Below are 24,174 nucleotides of genomic sequence, written 5' to 3'. Positions count from 1 at the left end.
AGTGCAATAAAGAGAACAAAAGGGAAAGGCAACGGAGCTGCTCTGTGATTCTTCCTGTGAACGGAGGAAAGATCGGAAAAGGCATTCAAAAGGAAGAGAGGAGGCAACAAATTAATGAGGAATGAGTTGTGTTGCATTTTGGCCAGTCAAAGCCAGGAATGGCACAGCTACAGCTGTGCCTAGACACAAGCATAAATGGCTGTTTCAGGTCCTTTCCATGCTACCTTTTACTTTTCCCCGCTGTTTCAACCAGTGTAGCTTAACTAGCCCTGGTGTAAGCCACTAGTGTTAAGTAGTAACGTATAAGCAAAATACACAAAAGGAGGATACATTTACAAGTCAAATACTGGGCATGCAGATGTTATACAGCTGAGAGCTACTAAAATGCCCTTCTGTTTTAAAATTGTTTAAAACTCAGTACGTTTCCTCACCAAAATTAATACCTGCTGTTTGTGCTGTAGCAGACAGAAGAACCTATTTAGCATAGTGATAATCATCAGCTGAGTTGTGTATCTAAGACTTTACTGCATCTGCTTCTCCAGCACTAATACAGGTTTCAGGACTAAATTACAGCTCAGCCGAACCTTGATCATCATACAAAGCACGCACTAAAGAACAACTCAAACATGCACAAACAAATCTTCATGTAATGTCTTGAGAAAAGCCAAAACTCACACAAACAAAGACAAACATAGCAGTGTCTGCTAGCATCAGACAATGCAGGAAACTATCAGGTTTTCTACCATGAATCTCCAGTCCCATCCTGCCTCCCCTCTGGCCCAGGTAAGGTATCTTGCTTCTCTACTTCTCCAGGTCTCTCGTCTTTCAGGCAGGGTAATGACTTGAAGCTTGTAAGATCACTAAGTAGAAGGAGACAATCAGTTCTCTTCCTGTGGTCTTGGGAAGAACATAAACCTAGACCTCTACAAACAAAACGTCAGCATGACCCAGTCTATGGGAGTGCAAAAAGGTCCAGAAAGAATGTTTTAAATATTGCAGATGACTCTCTCTAGTACAGTTCAGCTGTCTAGGTACTACGTGTCTTAAAAACATGCAAGGAGAGTTACAACTGGAAAGAGCTTACAATATGAAGTTGACCTGCGCTTATTTTGTAGTGTAAATTTTCTTCCTGATTTTGCCTTGAAATTTTTGCTGCAAACTTTATCCTCTACTTGAAAAGTCACAACATTTTGTCACTGCTGCTCAGGGTATAAAATTACAGAGATGCAATTTTCACAGGAAGGTGGTATTTGAAGGAGCTAATATCAGTGACACAATGAACAGGAGGAAAATGGGGGGAAGTACAGAAAAGAGAGACAAAGGAGATAAAGCCAGATCCACATAAAGAAGCAAGGTGTTGAAACTGGGACTTTGCAACAGGGATGCTTAGGTGTGCGAGATGGAAAAGATGATCAAAGCCCTTCAACAGATTTTAATTAGTAAAAAAAACTCCAGCAATTTAAGTTCTGGCTACACACAAAAGCTTAACCCCGTGTTGGCAGAGATGGTCAGCTGGCACGGCTCCAACGCCTACGCCTGATCAATATTCTCTCAGTAGATACCCTGCTTCTCTCTGCAAAGCGGACAGATGACCTCAGCATACTAACATTCATCTCTAGAAATAACTTCTACTCAATACACAGAGACTAATGTCTTCTCCTGTTGTTCAAAAAGAAAAGAGCAACTGCACCTCCAACTGCACAAGAAGTGTTAGAATGTACCAGGATATGATTCCAGTCTGTGAATATTAATTAACACAGACTACTATCTTGCAGTGCAGAATCAGATATTTTAGAAAATTTGAGCTTAAAAGACTACATTATCAGCCTTCTATATCACTTTACATGTACTACTTTACATTTCCCTTCTCACTCTTCTTTGGCAGTATACTGATAGGAATAATATTTTTAGTATCTAAAGCTCCCCACAGACTCCACTTTAGGAGCCAGATGTTCACAGTTCAGCACTGCAATGCCCAGCATTACCACATCTGCATTCCTGTGTTGAACTGCCTTGAGAAAGCACCCACTCAAGACTGATCAAACCTGAGTGTGGATCAGGAACTCAAAAGTCAGTCCAGTGGTTCACAGTGAAATAATTTTCCTCTTGAATTGCCCCTTTAGTACCTCATTCTCGACATCCACACCTTTGTCTGTATTCTTCCGTGTACTATTCAGAGTCCTGTAACACAGCTGCACTACTGCACAGGGAAGTTTCCAGTGCAGAACCAACACTGGGTTTTTTACCTTTGGATCAGCAGTCAGCAGCTTGAATGCTTGATATACTTGTGCTTCTTTCACACCTCCACCCAGATCCAAGAAGTTGGCTGGCTTTCCACCATTCAAGGATATTATATCACATGTTGCCATTGCAAGTCCAGCTCCATTGACTGTAATTGTAAACATCAAGTGCTTACATTTCACATAAAAGTATATAAAATTTGTGAAAAAGCTTAAAACGTATCAGCACAACCACATACCATGACTCAAAATGTTACCTAAATATTTATGTCTGAACAGGTTAGTAACTAACTCAAGGATATTCAACGCAACAAATAATTCAAAATCTGGTGCACACACACCAACATCTAGATTTCTTCATGACTGTATCAATTTTAGGACTCAGATGTGAACCTTCCCTTAAGCACGTATGAGCACTGGAATGGTAACTGTGGAAATGCAAAAACTTCTAACTTCAAGAAATATAAAAAGAGACACAAAAACTTCTGGGAATAGTGATTGCATCACAAGATGTGAAGGTCAGATTGACTCCTTAAGCTCCCCTCCCATCATTCCGATAGCAGCGGATGATGCTTTGTATTACTGCAAAACAGACAACTAATTTTTGGGGACAGATATCAGATGCTCCTACAACTGCCTTCTATTTTGTGTTCGCACCAGTCTAGAAGCATTCCCACGGGCACGAGCAGCCTCTAAGCTAGGAAAAGTAGATGTGAATTATTTGTGCCCAGTAAGTTGCTCCTGCTGCACAAAGTAAGGCTTCTGTGTCACTTGTGATACAACAGCAATATCTAACACTAAAAAAACATACTGCAGTGTTGCCATTTATTGTTTGGGGGATTTTTGGTTTTGCTTTTTTTTTTTTTTTTTAAACTGAGATTAAAACCTTACTGTCGCTTACTGAATCAACTGCAACACATTGTCAGTATCCTCTAGATTTGTGGCTAGAGTACACATCAAAGTAATGTAAACATTGGACATTTTCTAAAACCAGTAATTTCACCAAGCTGAGATAAAACGACTAATTCAATCAGCCCCTCCATAAAATGTTGTACTGGCTAAAAGTATTCGCACAAAATGAAAATTATTTAGAGCATAGCTGACTTTTTTACTTATCTCTTCTAAACACAAGAGTAATTTCTGTTCTAGAGAAACTTCAGGAAAATACGAAACTGGTATTTTCCTTTGAACAACCAAACAGCTTCTTCAGCAGCTTTCCTTAAAGGGAAATGGTGTTCAAGATTCATTTGCAAATAGGAATATCATGATATCATGTTTTCCCATACATGTTTTTCCAGTGCCTTCTTAGTAACACAGTATCATTTTTGAAAATTAATGATCAAATTTTGATAACTTTTCTTGTTTTAATTACTGGAAAGACCAATTGCATCAGCTTAAAAATTCAGAACTCCGAAACCCCACAGGCTTCTCCCTTCGCCTGTCTTCTCTCCGACATCACCCACTCCCTGCCTGGCGGCTGCTGCTGCGACAGCCTTCATCACCGTTTCAACACAAGTCTCGTTTCACTCCTGCAAGAATTTGTGGAAGGACAGAAAACCTCAGCAAAATAGACCGAAATACTGTCAAGGGTGGATTCAATGTCAGAATGTAAACAAATCTATACAGTGAACAGGTATGAATTTGTCTTCAAATGTCTTTTGGATTTATTTGTTCTTACCAAAGCAAGCAATATTTCCATCCAGTCCTATATACTTTAAGTCATATTTGGCAGCTTCATTCTCTATAGGCTCATTTTCAGACTTGTCATCCATGGCAAATATTTCTTTTTGCCTAAATTCTGCATTGTCATCAAAGTTTATCTTGGCATCAAAACAAACAACTGAAATAAAAATATAAAACAACATACAGGCATTTAGAGATTACAGTTAGTCAGAGCTTCTGAAATATTACACCAACTACTACAGCAGGGAGGGGAGAGGGTGGCTTAGGGCCTGATGCCTCTTCCAACATAGGATCAGTTGAAGCTCTAGCATTGAGTACAGCAGAGCAGGGTAAGTTCTCCTCAAATCCTACACTGAGGAAAGCTACAGCAAGCGTCTCCACGCTATGCAGTCATGTGCCTTTGTCAAGGGAGGATCCCCTATGTTTGCTTCAAACAAAGTTCCCGTAAGTTATGACGGCAGTTTTTACGGTGTGAACAGGTGGTCTGCGGTAGTTTCGTAAGAGCCTACTTTCAGTATTTGGAAATTATGACAGACACAGCAGGTAACAGCTTAGCAATCCAAAGCAATGTTTGGTAACATGTACTCATCTATAGTGGAGCAATACAAAATGCTTTCCTTCGCTATATTTTACTTTAGAATGTTATTAGCTATACACACATTATTTCCCTAAAGATCTAAATTAAAGGAACTTGAAGCCAACGTATGTTAAAAATGATCAAAAGATAACTTTTAAATAAAGAAAATTTAAAAAGTAAATACAACACTTCTCATCAATGTCAACATCTCCTATAGCTGTAAAAACAAATTAAAAAGTAGCTAAACCTGACTATACTAAATAACAGATACCAAAGACTAGCTAGCAGACATAACATCCATATAAATACAAACAGGAAAAGACATGCATGTGGAGTGTTATTTACCTATTTACCGACTTACTATTTCTATGGATTTGCACACGCAAACACCTCATTAGATTAAAATTTTCTAAGTAAATGTAAGACTATATACTTATCATTTTACTATTTAAGTAATTTGATTTGTGTTACATCCAGATTATAATTATTGACTGAATTATAATTGATTTCCCAATGCAAACCTGTCAGATTTAAGTGCCTTTAAATGCTGCATTCAGAAAAATCAGACAGTTTTTCTTTCTGCTGTGTTTTGATTCAGATTGACACTGAAACACAAACATGGTACATCTGCACCTGCTCACGAGCACTGTACAAGTCTCTGAAACTAGAGGCCAATTACAATTAAAAAGACAATTTTTAGTCTTTGGTATAGATACCCATTAATTAAAATAATGAATCACACAATCTTGTTTGGTGGAAAAATGCCTCCTTTTTTTTAATATACAATTGCTTAACTTAGGAGAAAATATCTAAGAAAACAGCAAACAAAACATTTACACAAGTAGAAGAGTCTCAGTTGTATGTCTTGATATGCATTGGGTTTTCTTGTTTTGTATTTCTGACATTGCTGGGGTTTTTTTTGTGGTTTTTCTAAATACATTTGATTTGTAACCAATACCAGATTTAATTTAAACACGGTCAAATTTAGTTTCAGTGACTGCAGTTTCAGAAAACTATTCATGAGTGTTTTTGTATAATAAATCTCTCTTGGAAGAGTCTAGATCTTACCCGGTCAACCATCATGTGGGAATCTGCCAAAAGGAGAAATGTCTGAAGTTCATAATATGCTTCTACTGTACTAGAGTTGCTTTAATTTTTTTTTAGCAATGAACTAAGACCTGTACCATTTTTCTTTTTCAAGCTTTTAGTTCCTTAAATTGCCAAAACAACTCAAAGCTGGAATAAAAACGCAGTTTCAGAGCTCTCTCTGCCTTAGACATGAACATCTTCAATGTCACGTTAATAGAATCTCATTTCTACATAACATTCATCTTTAACAAAGGCCATGGTGTACAAAGTAGCAGGAAAAACACCTATTAATATTTATCAAACCATTTTCACCATCAAAAGCACATTGTTACATGCATGACAGATTCTACAAATGAAATTTTCTTCTAAACAAATATCAAAGAAAGCTCCAATACTTATATTCATGGGGTATTTCTGTTGTTTTTGCTAGCAGTGTAGGATTTTTTGTCATCTGTCAATTCAACAACTTACACTGAGAACAAACAAAACAACAAAAAACCACAAAGAAATTGGCAGTTACAGGCTTTTGACTCAATAGCATTAACAAAGAATTTGCTACAAAATTAAACCAAAGGAAATACATAGGACAATGTATTTTCTTATGGAAATTCACACAAGAGAAAAACACAAAACGCAGCAAGAAATAAATCCATCTTAACCGTTACTTTGACAGGAATAATAGTCTTCATACAGAAATTTTTATTTTATCATTAGAAATAACCACATTAAGCTACTCAAATGTTCTTCCATTTGTTTTATCTTTATTCTACTTAAAGACATTTCAGATGGAGAGATTGCCATCAAAAAAGAAATAAGCACAGGAAGACTTTTGTGTATGTCTGCTAGTAAGATGGCTTTCACAGCTTGAAACCCTCTCTGTTTCTGCTCCTCAGCTTCCTGGATGCAAAACACATGGGGAAACACCTCGGAGAAAACAGCATGAAAACTCCTATCATCCCTCAAATTAAGCCCTGATCGCTAAATATGCACAGCAATTCCAGAAAAGCTAAGTTGGCAACTTATCCAAATCAGCCCATTGTTTCCACAGTGCCACCTCGCAGTACTCCGGGCAAGGATGCAAAGTTAGTACGGCCACGGTTCTTTAGGATCACCACTTTTGTTTCCTCTCGTTCCCAACTGTCCTCTCCTTCACTTGCCCCTATTTGTCTACCCGTTTCCCCTCTGCGTTGGTATCCAACTAAACATGTCCTCAGCACCTCAAGGATGCTCCTCTTCTGTTACCTGACGGCACTGTCTCTGCCCTTCTCACTTCCTTCGTGGTGTCTGTACACATCTACAGTCTCCAGTCACTAATGTCCAAGACATACTTAAAGGTCTACCTTGAAGGATTACATGGCCGAGATGATGCAGGTACTGAATCGGGGATTTTGTCCTTTGCTCTGCCAAAATAAAAAAATAGTGAAGTGCTTCTATGCTACTCCTCTGAACTAGTTTAGAGCCAGCAAGTGTGAACACCAGAACAGCCTAGTCCTGGCACAAAGAGCTTACCTCCAGCTCATTTCTTTGTCTGATACAATGCAATTGCTGTAGATGTCCCATTTTCTGCCATCTGACTGCGCATAAGGACTGAGTACCTTCCATACTGCCCTGTAGTGTTAAGGTATTTTGGTCAATTATTCTACTAAAAAAATTATTTCCACAAGTTCTGAGGAAGGATATTGTGTTTTTACAATACCAGTGGTCTTGAATCCATAAAATAAACCTGGTAAGTACATCAGTCATAGCAGACAGACATACCAATGAATTTATTTTGAAGCAAGCATCATAATCTGCAGGAAAGTTTCAGCAGTTTTTGTTGCACCTATTTTAAAGTTCCCATTCATCCTCAAACGGTTAAGTGTCATGTGTTGCACACTGCTAGAATTTGAAACATCCAGACCGTTCATTTTAGAGGGCCCTATTTCATTGTTCTGCTTTAACTCCACTGTGCACCACAAAATGAAAATGTCCTTCTCATGTCATTCCCAACTGATTTTAATGAAGCCAGTGGATCTATTTAAATGGCAGGGAAAAACAACAGCCTATTGGGTTCTGAAGGCAAACTGTCCACTTCCATTTAAAATACAGCCTAGTGTAGAACTACACCAGTCAACAGCAGGGCTTTTGGTCTCTCTCCCCCAGTACACATTTCACAAATTGCATAACAACTAGTAAGAACCAGTGGAGCTAGAGTTAGTTGCTAAGAATTTTACTTATATTTAAGCTGAGTGAAGTTTGCAATGCAGAAACTATTGATTCAATGTGCACATTATTATGGTACTCGGAATGAGCTGGAAATCTGAGCACACAGTGCTGCGAAAGGTTCTCAGATGAAAAGAGTGCAAGCATTTGGTGGAAAACACTCTCCTGAGGTAAACTCTACCCAGAGAGCTAACGGATTCTGGTGGCCAGAACACCAAAATACCCAACCAAGAAGGAATTCGAAAAAGGTCAAAAAAAAAAAGGGGGGCTGAAAAGCAGAATGCATACATTTAGGTCATAAATATGATCTTCTATAGTAGTTCAACCTGAAATTGGGTCATTACATAAAAAAAACCCTGCCCACATATCATCATTGTCTCCGAATTATCCTCATATCTTTTAATAGAGAAGATATTCCTTTTGGTATTTGTTTTTAAGATGTCACTTCACAGTTGAGCATTTAAGTGTCCCAGATCCCATTTTATAACACAGAACAGCACTTTATAAGATGCGTTAATAAAATGGGGCAGGTCAGGATTTGTTTTACATCTTTTAGAGCTTTTTCAGAGTGCATTCCATCAAAATTTTCCTTTCAAGCTGTGGACAATTCCCTGCCAATTCTTTTGCATTTGTTTTGTTAATAAAAAGGGAAAACTAAGACTTGGACAATTGGAAGAGACTGCATAGTTTCTAGCCACAATTCAGCTTTTGAATTCCTGACCAACTGAGCCCAAAATACGGATTTTTAGTGAAAAGCAAACTAGCTGTGGGCACATAAGAAGTATTTTTTAAAAGCTAATTCTTTCAAGTAGTACTGACTCCTATGGGGACCTCACGGTCTTAACTGACATAGCAGTGATCTCTTTCCAAAAGTTTCCAGAACTGCAATTAAGGAGCCACGTTCCTAACGTCTTAAAATGGGTAAAAGCTTTCTCTTTCCATTTTCTGATTTCCACTGTAATTCGTGGGCTTATCTTACAAAGTTGGTTAAAAACAGGAATTGTCTTTCCTGAATATTCTTTACCCATGTTGGTCAAGAAACACCCACCAGCACTTCCCAATGTCAAAGACTTCTCTCAAACCAAAAAAACGATACCCTAGGTAGGGCCTCTACTAGACAGTCACTAGCGCTTGTGAACCGCAGCCTTTCACATCGAAGTCTCAGCCAGCTCCCTGTGAACTCCACAACTTCTCACTTTAATCTACTAAAATTAAAGAGACGAAACAAAAAGAGAGGGGGGGCATGAACATCATAAAACATTGGCATTAGGAATGAATGCAAGGGTAAAACTGGTCTGCAAAGGAAAGAGCGAGGTGGTACCTGCGACCCACTTGGATCAGCCTGATTCTATTTCAACATACCACAGGCTTCTGCAGTCCCTCTTCTCTTTTGTCCAAGTTAATTGGACAAAAATGATAAATGGAAGGAAGGGTTTCAGCTGGAAAACCAACTACTAGAATGACATGAAAGCTAACCCAGCTCCTTTTATTTACCCTGTGCCTTCTAAGCCTTGTATTCATGGTGGAAGCAGACCAATTACCCTTTTTCTTCCGAAAGGACATAGCTAAGTGTCCGTTCCAGCTGGAATTTCTCCTGTGCTTTAGCCGGTTGCAGTCACACACGCACTTATGATTTTAGCTTAGCTGTATGTTTACAAATGTAAAACAAAAAGTTTCCTGCCACACAATCTCAGGAATAACATAAAAAAAAAACCAACAGAAAAGCAATAATAACATAAAAATATCCAAGACAAAACAATACCAAGGAAAAAACAACTTTGTACAAAGAGCAGAAGAGCAGAAAATGTTGCTGCTTCTCACCAAGCAAACCATGTAGAAGCCGATACTTGCAGTACTTGGATGAAATAACAAAAGGTATTGAAATGTAAAATCTGCCATGGGAATATTTATGAATGTTGCTTAAATTACATTACACAATGAAATTAATGCAGAGCTGCTGCTACAGCCTTCTATGCAATTTAATTTATAGTTTGCATAAATAAAGAATTATAATGCATTCATTTGTTTCCTTCCATTTCTTACCTTGTCCTTCTGGAGTTTCACCAAAGGGATTCACTTCAACCTGAGTGGCATCAACTTTCAAGAAAAGATTATACAGCTTCTTAATTTGATCTGCTGCCTAAATTTGATCAAGCGATTTACAATTACCACACAGAAAAATAAACGTTAATGCTTTCAAGGCAAAGGTAAACCATTATTGATTATTTTAATGTATTAAATTGCACACTGTAATTACTGGTTTTAGTTCTGTTTTCTTAATCATATTTATATAGTATCTAACGTAGCTATAATGCAACATTATGATACTGCATAGCATTTAGTGAAGGTGCATTTAAAGACTACACGAACTGAAGGCTTTCTACAAAATAAACAGCACAATTACTATGACAAGTTTAATTTGAAGAGTGCCTAACAGTTCATAATTACATATTCTCTAGTATGCTGAGATCTAAGTTGCATTCACATTAATCAGTCTAAATTCAGAAACCATAAAGCAGTATGTGCACATTAGTGACTTTAGAAAAAATAGACATTTCTCCTTCCTACGTCAGCCTGAAGTGTTTTCTTGAACAAATTATGTCAGAAGCATGCTTGTTTACTCTTTACAAGACACTCTTGCTTGTCCTTATTGTTCCTCACCATCTCTCTCTGTGACTGAAAGTATTATGACTGACTACTAACTTCCAAGTCTTTTGTTCTTATAGCCTTCCATTTATAGAACAACTTACACAGCAACATGAATGTGCATTAAAAAAAAATCTCTTTAGTTCACTACACACTGACAACCCATTAGCTGAAATAAGTTTCCAGATGAAGAAATGCACTAATAAAGACCCATTCAAATGTGTTCCTTCATTATTGATCACTAAACTGAATTACACAAACCAAAAATATCTGGGAACCCTTCTAATAAGATCACCGGAATCGCTTAACTTTTATTAAGGGCTTCTCCTTCTTTCAGCACCTCTTTGGATCAGGCAGCTTAATGTCAACCTTTCTCAAGGTCTACAAGTACCGAGCCTCTTTGAGGCAAAGCATAAAATCCTAACCTAGAAACAGTGAATGTAAAAGTAAATACTAGGATTTATCTGAATAAAAACTATGTCCTTATGCTTCAGTAAATTCCTTTGAGTTGATAGCACAAGGAAAGAAATGCACTCACTGCACCATTATTTAAATGTATTGTTGAAAAGTCCATATATTGCTGTTAATTATGAAGTACCAGAACTCTTCAAGGGTTGAAAGCCTCTACATAATCACTCCTCCTCATTAGATATACAGCTAAATCTCCAAATGTGTGTTAATCAACTTAATGATTATGCATTTGTTAATTGCACAGTTGGGATAGAAAATAATTAAAACTAGTGAATTAAAAATAAAGGAGTTCTACAAAAATGACAGTTTGATACTATGGAAAAAAAGTAGCTTAAACAAGCTTTCTCTTCTCTGCAAAATGATTCATAACGGCAAAACATCTTGCATATTTGTGTACAATATGGAATTCCAATATATATATAGAAAAGAGATACTGAAAAGACAACAAGCTGTCAGCCTTCTGGTTTTGAGTTGAAGATCAAAAAAATAAAAAAAAAAAAGCGGCTTCAGTTACACAGAGAGACACTTTTACTTCTCCCTATACTAACAGCTAAATTTTCCAAAAAAGCACTACCCATGTAATTCACTGAGCTCCAAAGGAATTCCAAAGAAATCAAAAGAATCCCATGGGGTGTGACAGCATGTTGTCACCAATTGCTTCAAAGACTGGAGACTTTCACTTTGGAACAACTCAAATTGCTAAAGCCTGATGACAATTCTATAGGTGCAATTTAGTATTTAAAATGTAAACACAGTCCTGATCTAATGAACACTTGGCCTTTCATGTCTATTTGGAAAGCATTTATTGTATAGCTGGGCTAAAACGTCTTCAGTAAAAACTAAGGGAGTAGAGTCAAGTTACCTGCTGCTGCAAAGGTCCTTTGAATTCCAAATTTCTTGCCATCTGCAAGGCCTGATGATCCTTTATGCCTTCAAAAATATCTATTTCCTCCTGTAACAATAACATGCATAAATATAACTAAGTATTCAATCTGAATGCAGATTTATAACTCCAAAAGGAAAACACTTAGTATACATTTGCAAATTAGTAATTAAAGTATGGCTGTTTGCCAAAGTTCTCTGAGACTGAGGCTATAGCAGCTGCCTATAGGGTATGTTATAATTACCACACCAACTATGAAACAGTCCTTCCAAAAAATATATAATTCTTCAGGGTGGCATGCTGACAAGACAATGTGACACCAGTTTTCACTTTTAATTACTGTACAGATGGCGTTGATGAATATTTAGTCTGTTAATTTTTATGACATCTTCTGGAATATTTTCAAGGCAATGGTGTCACTGCCCAGTAAAACTGTGAAGTTCATATAATTTTAAAATGCACATTAAATATTTTTACAAATTTATGAATAATTATACTTGATTGTATCAATTATTTTCCCAGATGAAAAACTTGTCTACTCATTATCATGCCATAGTAGCATAAAAAATACTTAAACATAGTCATCATTAAGAAAGCAATTACAGCAGTTGGATTTCAGATGCAAAAGTCACCCAGGTACAAAGAAATAATTAACAACTCTGTCAATTTGAAAAAAAAACAACCACAGAAACAATAACCACATTGGCACCAACCCACTTTTGAAAAAAACTGTGTGCCTTCCTGAAAGTGAAACTCACTCGTAAAACATTTCCGATATTAAGTCTAACATATCCTGTGACAGCCAGATTTAAGCTCTTTTTCCAAATCAAGCTGGAGACACAAACACTAACACAATCAGATGTTAACATGCTTCATTTATCTGCTAGATGAAAGGTCTGATCCCCTCTTTGGTGAGACACAATTTTTATCGTTCTTATTGTCTTCTTTCCATACATGGAAGCAAAAAAAATGGAAGGAGAAAAGGGGGAAAAAAAGTATTATTTCGTATAACTGACAAGGAAAATGTTAAGTCTAAAGTATTATTTTAATACCTTAAAGATAAGTTCTGGGCTAGTAACTGCAACTTCTTCTATGTCAACACCTCCCCGTGGACTGCCAACCATAACAGGTCCATTGCAGGCTCTGTCCATCAAAATCGCGAAGTACGTTTCCCTGGAAATATTCAGTGCTTCGGCAACCATCACCTAGAAATGAATACAGGGAAGAAAAAAAAAAAACAGCAACACTTCTGACTGGACCATCCAGCTGGTGACACTTAATCTGAACATAGCTTCCTTGAGGTGACAAGAGTAGTGAATGTCGTCAAATCTTTTGCAATGTAACAAGCAATTAAACATTAACAGAACCAATGAGGGACAGTATTTCCCTCTGCTGTGACCAAGCAGAGAACACTGTGGCTCATGTTTTCTGCGTTGCCTTAAAAAGCAGCAGTCTGACACTTGCAATTCTGAAAAGAAAGGTTTATTTCATTGCTTTTACAAGATACTACAACCCTGTGATTTTTTTCCCCAAGAAATCCTCTCTCCCTGAATAAGAGACTCCCCTGATGCTGCTGTTTTCACTGGGGCATGTAACAAGCAGCGTAAGCCAGGAACATCTAATTGTTGGGGTTTCTTCCAAGAACAGAATCAGGGCTGCTGCTTTGTCTGTATTACCATTTTATTCCCAACAAGCACTTTAACATGCTGCTCCCAGAAAACACTTGAGCCACAAGGCACTACAGCCTTGCCCATCACACAGAGGTATGAGAGGGTACATTGGCGTTCTGACGCATCGTTTCAGTAGCACTGTTCCTCACCAGCAAAGCCTGGGGCTTAAGATCTCTCCCTCGTTCTAACAGAAGGCCATCCTACACTTACAATCCAGCACTCAATTCCTGTCCTGCCTAAATATTTCCTAAGGAAATGGGCATACAGATAATTCTGCCACCCAGCTTTTTACGTTCGGTACAGAAAGACAAGCAGACGTGTAACCTTCAGATACTGGCACGTTCTAGAAACATAAAAATTTATTTTTCCAAAGAGGTACTCATTTCTATTTAATATGATAAACTACAGAGCCCTTTCATATCAATATCTGACAGATACTTCAGCATGTAACAAAAAAATTGATTCACATCATACTTGATTTGAATCTACAAGTACTCACATTAAAACTGGGGGGGAAATGGCCCATATAAATCCCTTATTACAATGTTTCCTATCCTCCCAAAAATATGCCAAAGCACTTTCCATTTCAGTATTATAGTAACTATACTTTACTCTTCATCTGAACTGTTGATTTTTGCAATAGTTTAACAATAGCTATTACAGCAATTTCAGAGATTAATTAGTTTTTCACTTCAGAAAGGACTCAAAAACCTATGTTCTGATGCAAGAATAATAAATTCCCCCAAATACTCTTCATCTTACAAAAAAAACCCTGCATATTCTTATTACTAATTGTTTCTTACGATCATAACAGGCGCTGTCATCTCAGGTTCTGCTCTGCACTACGGTTTTGCTTTTCAACCTGGAAGTTGAGCAGCCACCTCTGCAATTTAATTAACACTATAGCTTCTCCTTCTGACAATCAACTACATTTTTCCTTAGCAGAGCTACTATCTTTCAATGGAAGTAGTAGAAATCAGGAAAATCACTTCCCTGAGATTAATATAATGAAAAAAAGATTAAGTGGCAATGTGTTTCTAACATGGTCTGTTTATAAAGCAACAGTTTTGAACAATGATGGCAGATGAAGATTATCATTCTGAATGAAACATAAGGTGAAATTCATTCTATTAGTCAGCAGTTCAAACTCCTTAGACCCGAGAGGCATGTGTACACCCAGAGTGTTAAAACTCTGCCTACCTGGCAAGACGTGTTCCACCAAATAAATATTCCTGGGGTTTTCATAGTTCAAGGACTATAAACAAGAAAGATGTGCTACACTTTCACCCAAGTAGCTTTTTTGACATTTTACTCCCGAGTACATAAGAAAGAATGTACTTACCTTCTTCCAGGCTGTACATCTTAACAGAACAGAAAAAAAAGTAAGAGACAAGAAATTAAATAAAGCCCTCTGTACTCAGAATGGAAGGAAAGATGCTATTTCTTTATGTTTTTTTTGACTTGGAAGAATTTTTCTTTAGAGGAACTTTGTTTCCTTTTACTTTTACCTTGCTTTAGTCATAGAACATAGGGTGATGTAAAGGACTAGTTTAAATAAGCAACTATTCAAAAGCAAACTAAGGAAAACTAGGGTGAAGGAGACAACTAAGAACGTAGAAAACTATTGTACTACTTAAAAGGATCTGCCTATTCTAGGCTACTGTAAAGGGATGCTAAAAGCCAACTTCAGAAACATAGCTCCGCTACCTGCCAGGATTTGTCAAATTAACAGGCAAAGTTATGGAAAGCATCCTCAATTTGCTACTATTACTCTTTTTACCTGCATGCATGTTTTCACTTCTTAAATGTCCCACATCAATGTATGTGAAAAATGTGAGTCAATTGCTTAAGACACAGGTCAGATAAAACCAGCTGGTCCTACTGGATCTTGTCTGAGTTGTTCAGAAAGTTTCCAGAGCGTGCAGGATCAGGGCCAGGCTTAGGACGGGAGCCCACTCAACGAGTCTTGAGGACTACATTCGCAAGCACATCAGGAGGAACCTACATTATTAAATCAGGTCAACACTGTTAAATACTCCCCTGCCTCAATTCACAAAACTATGGAGAGTCTATCTACTTTGCAGTAGGCAAGCTTACTGCAAAGTAAAAATTGTCAGACAGTGCAACGTCTCTCATTTCTCCTAACAAAAACCAGTTACTCAGTTACTTTACTTCACCACCTTCCCTGTTTGATGCAGAGCAAAGCCAGGGAAACTGGTGTTCAAGGCCTTTAAATATTATTTATTAAAGTCTACCTATCATTCACATGACGAAACTAATGCAAACACTTTAATGAACAGATAAGAGTAGTGAGACTGAATCTACAGACTTAAGACTCTTCTCATATTTTGTCTTTTCTGCTTATGATAAAGAACATGATGCATCACTATCTGTTTACCACACCAGATTTATATTTAAAATGTCCTGGGGAAAAAAAACCGGTTTTCTTTAAACTTCCTGATATCTTCAAGCTTTCCTTCTTAAAAACAAACCATTACCTAAAAGTTTAAGCCACACATCTAATTGCATGAGGGTAACTATAACAGCTCTCTTATACTGAATCAATTATTCACAGTGTTAATTCTGTTATTGCTTGGAGAGAAAACACAGGTAGCAAATTCTCAGGTTGTCATGATAAGAGAAGACTGTCTTCTCAGATAACCAGGCTCTCCAAATTCCAAGCTGCCATAAGAGGATTTTATGTAAACTCACAAAATAGCTTCCAAGTTACGAGGGAATTGAGGAGACTGTTATTTAAGAAACACCAATCTAAAGAAGCACAAACATGTTTTAAATTCTGTAGTAGGTGCACAAGCTGAGAAAGAAAGCTGAAAACTCCACTTTCTGCTCCATAATTATTCTAATTGTAGGAAATTTCTTTTATTCCTTCCTTACAAATACTTGTAAAAGGTACACGACTTCCACTCCCTGACGTGACACTAGCTCATTGTTTGCCTCGCAGAAAGTGACTTAATAACTATTTTCCTTCTGAAAGATGTTTATTACCCAAATTTTTTAAAACATGAGTTCACTCAAACTTCCAGAACACCAAAGAGTTTAAAAACCACCAAATCTAAAAACATGCCTTCTCTTATCTTCGTGAACTGCAATTTTCCTTAAGTACACGTACACACACATATTCTTGGATACACATACAGAGTAAGCATATGCCTTGAAAGAGAACAAAAATGCCTCTTATTAATTCTCAATTTTCCCACTGCTCTCAGCAAGCTTGAAGAGTCTGTCCGGCATTTTTTGAGCACTAACTACCCACTGCATTAAACGACATCTTAGACATCGCTAAATTCATACTTTTAATTGTATTACTGTAGTTTGCCTCTTGATTAAAACTTCAGTTTTGACATTGACATACTACAAACCTGAAAGCCTCCACTCCTTTAACTGCTTTGAAGATCCTGGAGTGAGTTAACTTTGGAAAAGATAAATGCTTTTAAAAGACATTAATTTTTCTGGGAGATGGTCTTTTGATGACCTAGATGCATAATTTTAATAATGCTTTCTTCAGTATCTAACAAGCAATAGGGAAATCATTAGCATACCATTGGCCAAATTGTTAAATAATTCATTTCAAACAGGTGTATGCTCTTCCCATAAAATACCAAGAATCAACATCTCAACACTAAAAATACAGAACATACTATTACCTTGATACATATGTGAGTGATGAAGATATTAATTGGCCTAGGGGTTTTAAAAGCCAACTATAATCAGAATGGATGTCTATGACAATAGATGATCAGCTTCTCCCAGTGAAAAGCATCACACTGGTTTATCATGCATCAATATTAAAATACTTGCAAGCTGTGTCCTGAAAAGTGTCCATGTAACTCTAGAGCAAATGAAAAATACACAGTCTATCAAGGCTAGACTTTCCTGTACCACTAGAATAAATACCTGAAGTTCAGCAGTGCAAACTTCACCGTAAACATCATGTATGCCCTAGCTGCTTACACCTGAACATTGTTTATTTATACAAGCAATGTGTGGATGGGGAGGAAAACAATTAAAAGTTAAATCTTCTATAGCTATTCTATACTTTGTACAAGCCATCTTAACATAAATCCTTCGAACAATCTATTTTAAAAAACCCCAACAACCATACTTTTCCTTCATTTCTATCAATGTCAAAGAAAATGAGAAGTTTCTTTTTCAGAACTGAATATGTAAATGAATGAACAGACTTGCACTCAGACAAAAGAGTGAAATTTCCTGTACTGATGTATTCAAAGTAGGTCAACTAGGGCAAAAGAATAAACCCAAAGAATTGATAAAAGAAAGCTGCTTTTACAACACAAATTTTTCAAAGCAGAGTTCCTTAATATGGAAATGTATATCCTTTTTTTATAGCCTTACTATTATCACAATCTCTGACAGACATGCCTTACTGGTAATGCTGTTCCTTCTTTTTAATATCTAGTATTTCTTTTTAACAACAGCTATGAGGACTGATGGTAATCGCCTCTCCTTGCTCCCAAAGACAAGAACGGCTCGAGCACCTTCCTCCAGCCCTCATTAGACAGTATCTTTCCAGACAGGTGTTCTCCTTCTATGCTAATACACCAAGCTGTTCACAGTATATTAACAGTGAACTCCAGCTCTTTTCAGCTCATATCAAATTATCTCCTGGCATCAAATACAGTGTGGCTCTTGACTACATACCTGTATGAAGATCCTTGCTCAGTAAAACAAAGCAAGAGATAAAAATATATATAGTAGACAGACAATTGCTAGGATTTCCTGACTTACAGAATTTTACCAAGGTAAAGGAGAAGCTTACTGAAGGGCTCTCTCTACTCCTCTTATTTAGGCCAATACAGACCAATACATTTACATGAGGTGAATCTTGGCACCTCACAGTATGCACCAGCACAGGTAAATGAACTACCACGTATTAGCTGAACGACTACTGTGACCCCATTTTACTCTGTATCTGCAACAAGTTAGGAAGAATCTACTTTTAGACACTACCTCTGTTTACTTTTTTTTCTGAAGTTGTGATCATTCTCATGCAAAGTCATCTATCAGTATTTTTAATAACAGCTGCCCAAAGCTGATGATGAATGAAACACAAATATTATTATTACTACATATAATCAGGTATATTTTGCTTCTCTAAGCATAACGTCAGTAAGCATGCAAAGTTAATGCTACATACAGTTATGCTAGCATTTAGTATGTACTTGATGAAGGATGAAGCTATGACAAAGGATTCCCTTCAACACAGGTAGCAAAAGTGAATTCATTGTTCCACCTAGGTATGCTGAAATTGATAGATAAAATACATACACACAAAGAAAGAAAAAGCAACTTTTTTTTTCCTTTCATCAACTAGCTGCAATCAATCAGGCATCGGAAAAGGAATGAAAAAAAATAAATCTGTCATACACCCCAGTACATTAACGCAAAACTGCAGATGAACACAGTCCTCAACTTTCAAGAGGCAAAAATCTCACCTTTTTAACTGTCACACCATCCTTTGGAGTTTGCTTTGTTGACAGATTGTACCCAATCATCTGTTTAGCAAGCTGTTCAACAATCTTAGGGCTACAAACAAAGGAAAAAGGTTAGTTTACTGAAAGATATTAAAAGAAACAGTCACATAGCTAATGTAAGCAGCTTAAATAGTACAACAGAAGCAATTTATTTATGCTTTTCAATATTAAAGACTTACTCTTTAGTTAGATGAACTCCTCCTTTCAATCCACTATTGAAAGTACCTTTTCCTCTCCCTCCAGCCAGAATCTGTGCCTTCAGAACGATTTCATTTGCCTCTGTAGAAGAAAAAAAAAAACATTACTATTCTACTGTGTGTTGTTTATCCAGCTTGTTAGTGTAAGTTTAAAAAGCATTTCCAGGTTAGACTCTTTAAAAAAAACTATGAGAAGTTGTTCACACAACCAGTGAGCAATAAAACAAGAGTCAAGTCAGCATTTTTATAAAGCAACCAATTCTTTTGAATTGTTCAAATCAGTTAAAGGATAAATACACCCTACTTATTAGCTGGATAAACATGTCATTATTCAGACCAAAACAATGCTATTAACACTACGTGGCCTGCACAGCCAACCACATAACCAGCACACAGTTTGATGGCTTACACTCCGGCATGGTTTCTAAATCAGGAATCAGATCATATTTTGTCTTGAATACACAACAAACAAATGCTCATCAAGGAAACCAGTAGAGGCCTGGGGCAGACCTGCTGCAGAGCAGTTCCGCGATGAGGGACCTGGGTATCCCGGGGGATGACAGGTTGGCCATGAGCCAGCAGTGTGCCCTGGCTGCCAAGAAGGCCAATGGCATCCAGGGATTCATCAAGAGGAGTGTGGCCAGCAGGTCGAGGGAGGTTCTCCTTCCCCTCTGCCCTAGTGAGGCCCTATCTGCAGTGCTGCATCCAGTTCTGGGCTCCCGAGTTCAAGAAAGATGAGGAGCTAATGGAGAGAGTCCAGAGGAGGGCTACGAGGATGGTGAGGGGACTGGAGCATCCCTGCTACGAGGAAAGGTTGAGGGAGCTGGGCTTGTTCAGCCTGAAGAAGAGAAGGCTGAGAGGGCACCTTATAAATGCTTATTTATATCTCAAGGGTGGGTGTCAGGAGGACGGGGCCAGACTCTTTTCAGTGGTGCCCAGAGACAGGACAAGGGGCAACGGGCACAAACTGAAGCACAGGAAGTTCCGTCTGAATATGAGGAAGAACTTCTTCCCTCTGAGGGTGACGGAGCCCTGGCCCAGGCTGCCCAGGGAGGCTGTGGAGTCTCCTTCTCTGGAGATATTCAAGATCTGCCTGGACAAGGTCCTGTGCAGCCTGCTGTAGGTGACCCTGCTTCAGCAGGGGGGTTGGACTAGGTGACCCACAGAGGTCCCTTCCAACCCCAAACATTCTGTGATTCTGTGTGATTCTGTGAAAATAAATTCCACTCCTTGCCCTGAACACATGAAAGCAAAGCTATGAACGTGGTCCTAGATGAAGAAATCCCCATCTCCACAGAGCAAGTACATGCAACGCAAGGGCAGGAGCTGTGAAAACACATCCAGCTGTTCGTGAGGCATCACTGTAATCCTTGGCAATGCGAGTGCACCAGCATCTCAGTAACCACAAAGTTCAGCACGGCACAGTGACAACAGTAATTACACCAAGACCTACGTTCCAAGCAGAAGCAATCCTGGCACACTTACGGAGTAAAACAGGGGAGAAAAAGGGAAAAGAAAAAAAACCAAGCAAACAAAAACATCACTCATGATCTCTGTAGCTCCATGGACCATTGCAGCTTCTTTAACCACAAAGACCTGCCAGGTATTTATTAATACTGAATACTGTCACTTTGCACACTTCTCATAATGCTGCCAGGTATTTTGCAAAGTCTGAGATCCTAATATTAACATATCATCAAGCAGTGCCTAGAAAAGGCTAACATTGTTATCCTTTTGTGATTGAGCCAATTCCCTCTGGTCTGTCGAAATCTCTGATTTCAGTGATGTTTGGATCAGGTCACACCTTGAATCACAATATTCTGTGCAAGTATGCAAGAAAACATGAGAACTGGTCATTAAATTGACTGATTTACTGTTTACGTGGCACAGAGGATATGAATAGTTTCATTCAAACAAACACAGGCTTTCTAGGCTTGTATAACACAAAAATATTTTACAGATCATTAAATACAAGTTTGGAGGTGCGGCCATTTTTGGTGCAGATCAGCTCTGACACAGCGCCATTTCAAAAGTTCCAGAATAGTAAATCTCAGCAACTAGGAAAAACGTCGGAACTTAGGACAGAATTAATATGATGAAATAAATATTTCCTGTATAAAGACAGAAACACATTTTCAATACAGCCATTGGCAGTGCTGTACTGCCAGAGATGCCCGATTTTCAGCCTTCTCAAGGCAAAATCCCTCCACCTGTTTATCCATTCACTAACATTTGGCACGCATCATTCTGAACTTTAAAAGCACTCTCCTTGAAAATACTTCATGCATTCCAATATATTCATGTTCTGGGCTCCCTATTATTCATGCTACTGCAAGGCAGATAACAAGGAAATTTAAATGCAACAAAAAGTTTGATATCAAGTGTTTCCTAAGCACACAAATTATTAAGATGAATTAAAACTGTAAATCACTTTCCAATCTGCAGCAGCAAACTCTAAATTCACAATAGCTGCTGCAACAAAGAATCAAATATAGTATTGTTAAGAGATGCTGCAAGCATTTAATTAGATCAGTTTTAGGTGCCAACCGTCCCAGCAATGTGAGTTTTGAATGTCAGTGATACGTGCTATCAATTATGTGAGTGATCATTACCCTCACTCCTAACCAGCACACTACATGAGCGCTGATTATCTTCATTTGGCTACACAAATGAAGTTCGAGAAAGGAATTAATGTGTACATTTTTATAATCCACTAGAGGACTACCAAGGCAATGCAATAACTTCAGAAAAACAACTATCAAAAACAAACAAACAGACTAGAAAGTAAGCATAACCATGTCCAGATTAGACCTGAAGAACTAATCAATAGAGCAGCTCAGCAGAGCAGAGTACAGCAGGTTCTTTTTGCTCTGGGGGAAACCAACAGGAAGCAATTTAATTCAATAGTTATTTGCCCAAGCTCTGTAAAATGAAGTAAACCAGCCAGATCCTATTTTACAGTAACTAAGCTTGATCATTTAGTACTTACCAAGCCGATTCACTACTTAACATCAGCATTTTATTTAAAGAACTGATTTCTAGAAATGCTCATACGAAGTTTTTATCCTATCTCCTGCCTGAAATCCCAAATTATATTACAAAAGACCATCCCAAAAGAAAAATGTGGGTTTAGCTGGAATATATGAAGTAATTCACCTTCACTTGTAGGCTCTAAGAAAAATAAATAATCTAAAAAGCAGTATGCAAAGTCAGTATTAAACCCATCAAAAACAAAAAGCTGTAATAAATTTCCACTAGCACTCTTCCAAACTGCTGTAGTTAATACTGAAAAAAATGTTTAAGCAGGGCTGTGCAGTTACAAATACTGGATTTGAAGACAACCTAGCACAAGCAACATGTCCTTACACCACGATGAAGTACAGTGCCATGTTCTTGACAGCACTGCATTTGGTAATCAAGGCTTCAACGAACTTCTGCACACATCCATTGACTGACAAGCCCTTGTGTGAAATTAAAAAAAAAAGCCACCACAAAAACCAAACCCAAACAAAAAAAGACTGCTTAAGTGTGCAGAGAATTTTTTTTTTGTCACAGATTTAAAGTTTTCTTAATCATTCAAAACAATACAAAAAGAGACTGCTTTTAAGTGTCACTAATTTAGCAGCAAATAGCCGCAGACTGCTCCTTGCAGATTACTGACGCATTTCTGGTAACAGCATGTGTTCTTAACTAATTATAACTTGAATATATTAATATCTCAGACTTAACAGTTTAGTCACTGGATCTTACATTCGTCTTTTTTACATTAATCTACAGAAAAAGAGACACACGAATATTTCTAGAGTCCTTTAAAAAAATGAAGCAAAATACAACTTGTCCCTAAGTCAGATGTCAATAAATAAGCCAGACCTTTACTCCTCAGAAAAGTCCTCAGAGTTTAAAATTTCAGCACCATAGTCAGGTCTAATGACATTTCTAAAAAAAAAAAAAAAAAATCTAATCACAGAGGAAAGAAGCCTTAAGTACTTTTCTTTTAAATAAATTCAGATGTTTCAGCAGAACAGAATACAGCACTCTGAGGGACGAGCACCCTCTGCACTGCATTCAACAATACATCTCCTTCCCCTCAGCCAGCGCTGTGAATACAAATGGCAGTGATACTCCGTGCAATTGTAATAGGCTCAGTTCTATAATGAAAGCCTATTTAAAATCAATAAAATCAGTCCTGCTTTGGGGAGCTATGATTACTCTGGTCCACTGGTGCTGCTTGCAGCAAAAATGAACAGCTTGTTCTCAGCCCACTGCTGTGTATATTTAACTACTGAATTCTTGATCATGAAACAATATACTGAAAACCATAGATCTGCTAGTTACATGGTATGCTAATTTATTACCTGTGAACAACTTTCCATTATTATTGATACGACTGCGTGATTGCAAATTAGGCGTGTTAACAATTACATTAAAATGTGCTGTAGCTTATCAAAAATAAACTACTGTAAAGAACAGACAATGTAAGAAGCATGGTAATAGGCCTGTTTACGAGCAGATTTTCTACCAGACAGTACTCAGGACTACTTTGGCAAGGCATCCTACACTACAGAATTAGAGCACAGGACTGCAAGGGAGGAGGTCTCACACGAAACCCTAAATACACTTCTGTCTCACCATGCGCCTTTCAGCAGTTCGGCTTCTCTATCTGCAGGGGCTCTGTGAAAATTAATTAGTGTCTACACCTCTTAAGAATGCAGAACCTGATCCAGCATTGCATTAGTGTATTTTTACCCCAATGTAAGGCAAGCGATCACAGAAGGGCTGAATCCAAACCCTGGCAGCAGCAAAGTGTCACTGGAAAATGCACCAATCTCTCTTGTAATGAGCTTAGTACACATTGCAAAATAGATGGAAGCAACCTGGTGTCATGGGAGCAGCGCAATGAAGACAAACTGAGGACATGCCAAAGCAATGTCTTGCAGAAGCAGTGTCTCCTTACTGACCCAAAAGTCAGCACAAACACTGAGTTCATAAACACAGGAGAGCTG

General features: G+C 37.8%; 1 protein-coding gene across 2 annotated transcripts in view; it reads right to left on the bottom strand.

The window, feature by feature from the left end:
* SUCLG2 (succinate-CoA ligase GDP-forming subunit beta) overlaps positions 1-24,174 on the bottom strand; it is a 130,860-nt gene that overhangs the window by 51,507 nt on the left and 55,179 nt on the right. For both annotated transcript variants that reach the window (XM_075432669.1, XM_075432670.1), the window contains 7 exons: positions 19,154-19,253; positions 18,936-19,026; positions 12,844-12,996; positions 11,771-11,860; positions 9,835-9,931; positions 3,919-4,080; positions 2,247-2,389 (listed from right to left, as the gene is read on the bottom strand). In XM_075432669.1, coding sequence (XP_075288784.1) covers positions 2,247-2,389; positions 3,919-4,080; positions 9,835-9,931; positions 11,771-11,860; positions 12,844-12,996; positions 18,936-19,026; positions 19,154-19,253 — 836 coding nt within the window. The remainder of the gene's footprint in view (positions 1-2,246; positions 2,390-3,918; positions 4,081-9,834; positions 9,932-11,770; positions 11,861-12,843; positions 12,997-18,935; positions 19,027-19,153; positions 19,254-24,174) is intronic.

The sequence above is a fragment of the Opisthocomus hoazin genome, chromosome 11 (assembly GCF_030867145.1).
Source record: "Opisthocomus hoazin isolate bOpiHoa1 chromosome 11, bOpiHoa1.hap1, whole genome shotgun sequence".
Lineage (NCBI taxonomy): Eukaryota > Metazoa > Chordata > Aves > Opisthocomiformes > Opisthocomidae > Opisthocomus > Opisthocomus hoazin.
The sequence above is the reverse complement of the archived record's forward strand: the minus strand, read 5'-3'. Positions and strand labels throughout refer to the sequence as shown.